Source organism: Aptenodytes forsteri, unplaced genomic scaffold (assembly GCF_000699145.1).
Source record: "Aptenodytes forsteri isolate BGI_AS27 unplaced genomic scaffold, ASM69914v1 Scaffold474, whole genome shotgun sequence".
Taxonomy (NCBI): Eukaryota; Metazoa; Chordata; class Aves; order Sphenisciformes; family Spheniscidae; genus Aptenodytes; species Aptenodytes forsteri.
The window spans coordinates 29,508-35,967 of NW_008793938.1; the positions used below are offsets into that span (position 1 = coordinate 29,508).

A 6,460-nucleotide genomic window follows, 5' to 3' on the forward strand; every position below is an offset into this window, starting at 1 on the left:
CCCCCACCCCCCACACTGGGGTCCAGTGGTGCCCCATGGGGAGACCCCAGCGGCGCTGCCAAGCTCCGTGCGCCCGCGTATGGGATCGGCCTCACCCGGCTCCTCTGTCCCCGCAGGGAGAACCGGGCGCAGTGGGTGCTCCTGGCAAGACGGGTCCCGTGGGGCCCCAGGGCCTTGCTGGGAAGCAGGGCCCTGACGGTCTCAGAGGTCTGCCCGGCTCGGTGGTAAGTGCCAACGTGCCGGTGAATGGGCACCTGGGTCCCGTGCCCGAGGGGAAAGCGCAGTGGGGTCTGCTGGCACAGGGCGGACGAGGGGCGAGGGTCTGACCGTCACCCTGGGAGGGGACTGGGACCTGTCACCACGCTTGCGCTTTGCGGGGAGCCACCCAGGGTGTGCGCTGCCACCGGCGGCACCGACTCCCGACCGGTGGGACTCGCTTTGTCCTCTCGCCTGCGCAGGGAGAACAAGGCAAACCGGGCACCACAGGCCAGGCTGGGCCGCCAGGACCAGTGGTGAGTGTGGCCCCCTCTCCCCCGCCACGGCTCCCCGGGGAGGGGGGTCCCCCACTTGATGCTCCCCACATCTCACGTGCCTGCCTGTGTACCTCTGCAGGGCCCCCCGGGTCTCCCCGGCCTCAAAGGCGACACCGGTGCCAAAGGAGAGAAGGTGAGCGAGGTGCAGCGAGCGACCCATGCTCTGGGTCACCGCTGCGCCCAACGCAAGTCGGGGACCACGGCACCCCGCTGTGGGGCATGCCCCACACTTGGGGGGGGCCAAGACCCTAAACCCCGCTGGGCTGGTTCCTACGGGTCCCCCGCCGGGCACCCACCACGTCCCCGCTTCGCGGCACCGTGCTGATCTCTGCTTGTGTCTCCCCAGGGCCACCCTGGTCTCATCGGCCTGATCGGCCCCCCAGGGGAGCAGGGGGAGAAGGGAGACCGAGGCCTCCCCGGCCCCCAGGGCTCCATGGGGCAGAAAGGAGAAACTGTGAGTGTGGGGCCCAGGGAATGGGGGAGCCTGGGGGGGATGAGGATGGGTTTGTGTGTGTGTGTGTGTGTGGGGGGCGCAGGGTGCTGGGGGAGGTGGGAATGGGGCTGCCCCGGTTTCATCACGCCGGTTTCTGCTCTCCTCCCGTCATGCAGGGGATCCCTGGTGATACTGGACCCATCGGCCCCGCTGGCCCCCCCGGACTTCCCGTGAGTGCCCCCCACGTGCTGCTGGTCCCCTGTCCCTCCCTCTCCAAGCCCCGCTGCTCGCTCGCTCCCCCTCTCTCGTCCTTGTGTCTGGGCTCCCAGTTTCCCTCCCTGTGTTTGTAGGGGCGGGGGGCTGCTGTCCCCCCACCCCACCATGCCAGCCCTGGCCACTGACAGACCTGGCCTTGCTTTGTAGGGCCCAGCTGGTCCCAAAGGTGCCAAGGGAGCCATGGTAAGTGCCGAGCCGGTGCCCCCACCCTGCCACCACCTTCAGTCCTGCCCAAGGCTAATGTCTGTGAGTGTTCTCTTTCCTCTAGGGCCAAGCAGGACCCAAAGGTGAACGTGGACCCCCGGGACCCCCCGGACACCCGGTGAGTGGCTCAAGTGTTGGCGCCAGGGAAAGGATGACACGGGATGGGGGGGATGTAGGAACAGCTCCTCGGTAGGTAAAATGACACCCAGGAATGGATGCGGAGGGATGTCTCCTATCTCAAAGCCTGAGCACGGGGCGGTTTGGGGCCCGGGGGCTTCGCAGCCCCCTGTGTTCGGGTGCTGACAGTGCTGTGCCTGCCGCAGGGCCCCCCCGGGGAGGTGATCCAGCCCCTGCCGATCCAGTTGCCCAAGAAGAGCAAGCGCTCCATCGACGCCAGCAAGCTGGTGGACGAAGAGGAGGGTGAGGACGGAGACAGAGCAGCCGCCGACCAGGCGGCCCGCGACTACACCGACGGCATGGAGGAGATCTTCGGCTCCCTCAACTCCCTCAAGCAGGAGATCGAGGGGCTGCGGCGCCCGATGGGAACCCGGGACAACCCTGCCCGCACCTGCCAGGACCTGCAGCTCAGCCACCCAGGCCTGCCTGATGGTGAGCCGTGCCAGCATCGGGTAGGGGAAGGATGGCGGTTAGCGCAGCAGCACCGCCCCGTGTGCTGACCCGTCTCCTCCCTGCGCAGGCGAGTACTGGATTGACCCCAACCAGGGCTGCGCCCGAGACTCTTTCAAGGTTTACTGCAACTTCACAGCAGGCGGGGAGACCTGCGTCTTTCCCAGCAAGGATGTACAGGAGGTGAGGGAAGTGGGGGGCAGCTCGGCGTGCAGGGTCCCAGTGCAGCCTTGGGTGGTGGGGATCGGCCACGAGAAGAGGGCGGCGTGGGTGCTCTCCGCCTCGCTCATGGCTCCCTCTCTTCCAGGTGAAGGTGTCGGCGTGGGAGAAGGAGGTGCCTCAGCGGTGGTTCAGTCAGTTCCAGGAGGGCAGCAGGGTAAGGATGCTGCCGGCTCACGGGGGTGGGCTGAGCCCCCTGCGGCACTGACGGGTGAGGCCCTGGGGAATGGCTTCCCTGCGGGTGGTCTCCCTCCTCTTCCAGGAAGGATGTGGTCTGCGAACACCCGCTCCCACGCGCCCTCCTGCCTGAGCCCCTGGGACGCCCTCCTGCCTTTCCCAGGCGCCCTGCCTGCACTCCGACTTACACCCTTGTCCTCTCCTGTAACGCTCTCAGCGCGTCCCCAGCCGCTTACCTTGGTGCTGTCTCGGGAGTGGCTCTTCCTCTAAGGAGAGAGAGAAATGTCCCCCACCTGGCCTTGAACCTGTCAGCCCTTCTTGACCCTCTCCCCTTCCCCAGCTGCCTCCTCCAGGGGGGTCTAGATCCCAGCAGCAGACCCCCTCCAGCCCCACTTTTCACACGCCTCTGGCTGTCGGCCTCCATTAACTCGTTTCCCGCTCCCGCAGTTCTCCTACGTGGACTCGGACAGCCAGCCCCTCGGCGTGGTGCAGCTGACCTTCCTACGGCTCCTCAGCGTCTCTGCCCGCCAGAACTTCACCTACCACTGCCACCGCTCGGTGGCCTGGCACAGCACCACCTCCCGGGACCACCAGCGTGCCCTCCGCTTCCTGGCTGCCAACGAGGAGGAGCTCAGCTACGACACCAGTCCCTACATCAAAGCTGTGATGGACGGCTGCGCGGTGAGCGCGGCAGGGGAGCAGGCAGGGGTGGACGGTGGGGAGAGGGACGTAAGTGGAAGCAAGATACATGGGGCTGGAGGAGTCATGGGGAGAGAAAGTTGAAGAAAAAGGGATGGGTGAAGGCACAAACGGGTAGCGAGGAGAGAGGAAGCACTGGAAGGCACCAAGATGGCGGGATGGAAGAACTGCGAGAAGGCAGGGTCTTTCTTTTGGGGGTGCCATGAGCGATGCCCCAGCGGGGGATGATCCAGTGAAATGCCATGGTCCAGGGAGAAGGGGTGGCTGGACAGAGACACTCCAGGGTTGAGCCTGGGTAATGCCGGAGCAGCGGAGGCCGCTGGATAAAGAGAAGGGTTTGCTCTGCGTGAACCTGTCCCAGGCTGGTGCTCCCGGTGGCCCCCAGCCCCTGACCTGTCCGCCTGCCTCCCCTCCCCTGCAGGCACAAAAGGGCTCCAGCCGGACGGTGCTAGAGGTGAGCACGCCCCGCCTGGAGCAGCTCCCGCTGCTGGACGTGCGCGTCATGGACTTTGGTGAGCCCGGCCAGAGGTTCGGGTTCGAGGTGGGCCCAGTCTGTTTCCTCGGCTAGGACCAAACCGCCCCCCAACAACCGTCACCCTCCCTGCCACACCCTGGTTCCCATTATGCTTATAGCGGGCCACCCCTCCCCCCCCCGCACCCCCCCCCCGCCTCCGAGCGGCGAAGCAGCAGGACCCGCCTCCCCCTCGCATCACGTCACCCACCTGCTGCTGCGAGGAGCCGAGGTGCCAGCCCTGCCCACGCGCACCGAGACCGACACGCCGCTGCTGCCGCCCCCACAGGGGCCAGGGTCTGGAGAGATGCCAAAGAGACTTTAACGCTTAGAATAAATCTATATTTTAATATGTAGAGAGACAGAGAGGAAAATTTTTAACGGATCCACTGGCTACCTCTCTTGGCGCCCAGCAGTGCTCCCTTCCTCCCAGTATCTCCCTCCGAATCCCAGTGCCCTTTCCCAGCATTCCCAGGGCTTATTTTCCATGCTCCCCGGCCCCACCGCCCCAGGGGGAACCCCTCGAGGAGCGCACCCGCCAAGCAGAGGCAACAGTACTAGGGTCTGCTTTCTGCCTGGAGAGCTGAAGGGTTGTAAAGCCTAACGCGGCGAGCGAGCCCGGGACGACGCTGGTAGGCTGGTCAAGCACCGCTAGCACGTGTTTGGGATTAGCACCAAGAGAGCTCTCGTACCTCTCTCCCCGCGTGGATTTGCACCACGGCAACCCTCGTGCTTCAAAGCCGGTCTCTCGGGGTCAGGAGGGACCGGACCCAGGGACGCACCTGTCCCCAGGAGCGTTACCTCCTTTGTGCGCAACCCCACAGCAACGGTCTCTGTCCACCTCCGACAACGCACCGACCTACCTGGGCTCCGTAGTCTGGCCCAACCTGACTCATATAGGTGGCGCGGCCGCTTGCCTTCGCTACTCTGCTAATCAAGGCTAATTAATTTGAAAAAAAGCTTCCCTGTCCCATCAGGGTGCTGCTTCTTTTCCCCGCTGAACCCTCAAAGGGGTTCCAGTCCCTGTCCTCAGTCCTACCTCCAGTCATTGCAAATCACCCCTCTTACAATGGGTGTATTTAAAAAGCCTCTGACAAAGCCTATCCCTAGCCCGTGGAAGGAAGTGAGGAAGAAGGACGTTGTGTTGTTACTGTGTTTTTTATTTTTTAAATTAATTATATTATTTAAAGGAGTGGATACAACCATCAATACTGGTCCCTGCGGCGTAATTTTGGATTTCCCCAAAAAAACCCCAAGAAGTGAATTTCTGCATGGAGATTAACCCAGCCCAGCGCTTGGGGGAGGAGGGAGGGGAGGAAAAAATAAAAAAAAAAAGTAAAAAATTATGTTCTTGGTGCCATCCGATAAAAAGAAGTTTAGAGGGGCACCGGTCTTTGCTTTTTAGTTTTCTTAAAAAGCAGAGGTGTGCCCCCTGGTGCTGAGCCGGCAGCCTGTATAATGTTTTGTAAGTAATTTTTTAAGTTGTATTGTAATATATCATCTATAATTTTGCTGCTTTTTGGGGGTCGGTTATTTTTTTTTGTTTGTTTCCTTTCTCTCACTGTCCCCTAGCTTACCTACGTGATTTCCTCCGTCACGAAATTCCTCCGTACAGAGACGAGTTCCCATCCTGGGGAGAGAGTGGGGGATAAATACACGTGCACATAAATCCACCGTTAGTAAACGCACCTGCAAATGGGCTGCTTGGTCCAGAAGGGGCTGCAGAACAGCCGGGCCACAAAATGCTTCTCAACGGCTCCTAACAGAAGTCTTGCAAACTAAAAGGAAAAGCCACGACAAAAAAAAACAACCCACAAAACAAAGAGCTTTGGGAAAACACGGGAGACTCTCGGTCCCCTGAAACTGCAGCTCTGCAGGGGTTTCGGCTCAAGTAGGAGTTGCCTGAGAGGGAGGCTGCTGGTCTTCTCCGTGCACGGGGATGGGATCCAGGGGGATCCCTCCATGGTGGACCAGGTAACCCCACACCCAAGGGGACGGCGGGCGGACAAGGCAGTGCAAGCCCTCTGGAGGGCGAGCAACCTTCTGGTCTGGGTTTGCTAAGGTGACTGGGGTGTTTTCTCCAGTTGACGAACACTGCTGCGACTGAATGCTGCTTTAATACTGAGCAAGTTTCCAGCAGCCCCATGGGACAGCTGGGAACCTGGGTCTTCCCAGAGAAAGGCACCCACAACCCCCTTGCCGCTCACCTTTTCCCCCTCCTCATGCTGGCGCCTCTTGTTTCTCTTGGCTCTTGCCCGCGGATCTGCCCGTGCTTGGTCGCGGCTGGCTACCACCGTGCCTTTCCCACCTGCCACGCCCCACGGCCCTCCCAAAGCCCCGCGTCCCCCTCCCTGCTCCGGTTTACCCTCAAGAGACCCTAGTCCCACCATGCCCAAACCCACTGGTCACCGTCACCAACCCGCCAGGCACCCACAAACCCTTCACGCCCCAGCCACCGCCCCAGTACCTGCCAGGCACCCACAAACCCTTCATGCCCCAGCCACAGCCACAGTGTTACCACCATCCCTGGTGGTATGTTTCCACCATACCACCCCATAATGCACACCCCGCCCCTTGCCCCTTCAGAACCCTTGGCGCTTCCCGCTTCTCCTCAGAGACCCGTTACCCTCTCACACAGCTTTGACGCCCGCCTCTGCCCTCAACTCTCCCGCCTCCAAACCGCTGGCGGGGAGCCTGTGCCGTCACCTGTTGCCGGGCTCAACGGGAGGCGGAAGGCGGCCAAAGGGCGGGAAGCGGCAGGAGCGTGAGGGGAGAAAAGGG

General features: G+C 62.2%; 1 protein-coding gene across 1 annotated transcript in view; it reads left to right on the top strand.

Moving 5' to 3' along the window:
* LOC103907521 (collagen alpha-2(XI) chain) overlaps positions 1-3,736 on the top strand; it is a gene marked incomplete at its 5' end in the record, with an annotated part of 18,155 nt that extends 14,419 nt beyond the window's left edge. Inside the window, 12 exons of the mRNA XM_009289769.1 lie at positions 117-224; positions 459-512; positions 613-666; positions 880-987; positions 1,143-1,196; positions 1,390-1,425; positions 1,511-1,564; positions 1,770-2,055; positions 2,144-2,256; positions 2,381-2,449; positions 2,917-3,150; positions 3,590-3,736. Coding sequence (XP_009288044.1) covers positions 117-224; positions 459-512; positions 613-666; positions 880-987; positions 1,143-1,196; positions 1,390-1,425; positions 1,511-1,564; positions 1,770-2,055; positions 2,144-2,256; positions 2,381-2,449; positions 2,917-3,150; positions 3,590-3,736 — 1,317 coding nt within the window. The remainder of the gene's footprint in view (positions 1-116; positions 225-458; positions 513-612; positions 667-879; positions 988-1,142; positions 1,197-1,389; positions 1,426-1,510; positions 1,565-1,769; positions 2,056-2,143; positions 2,257-2,380; positions 2,450-2,916; positions 3,151-3,589) is intronic.
* Positions 3,737-6,460: the final 2,724 nt, after the last annotated feature.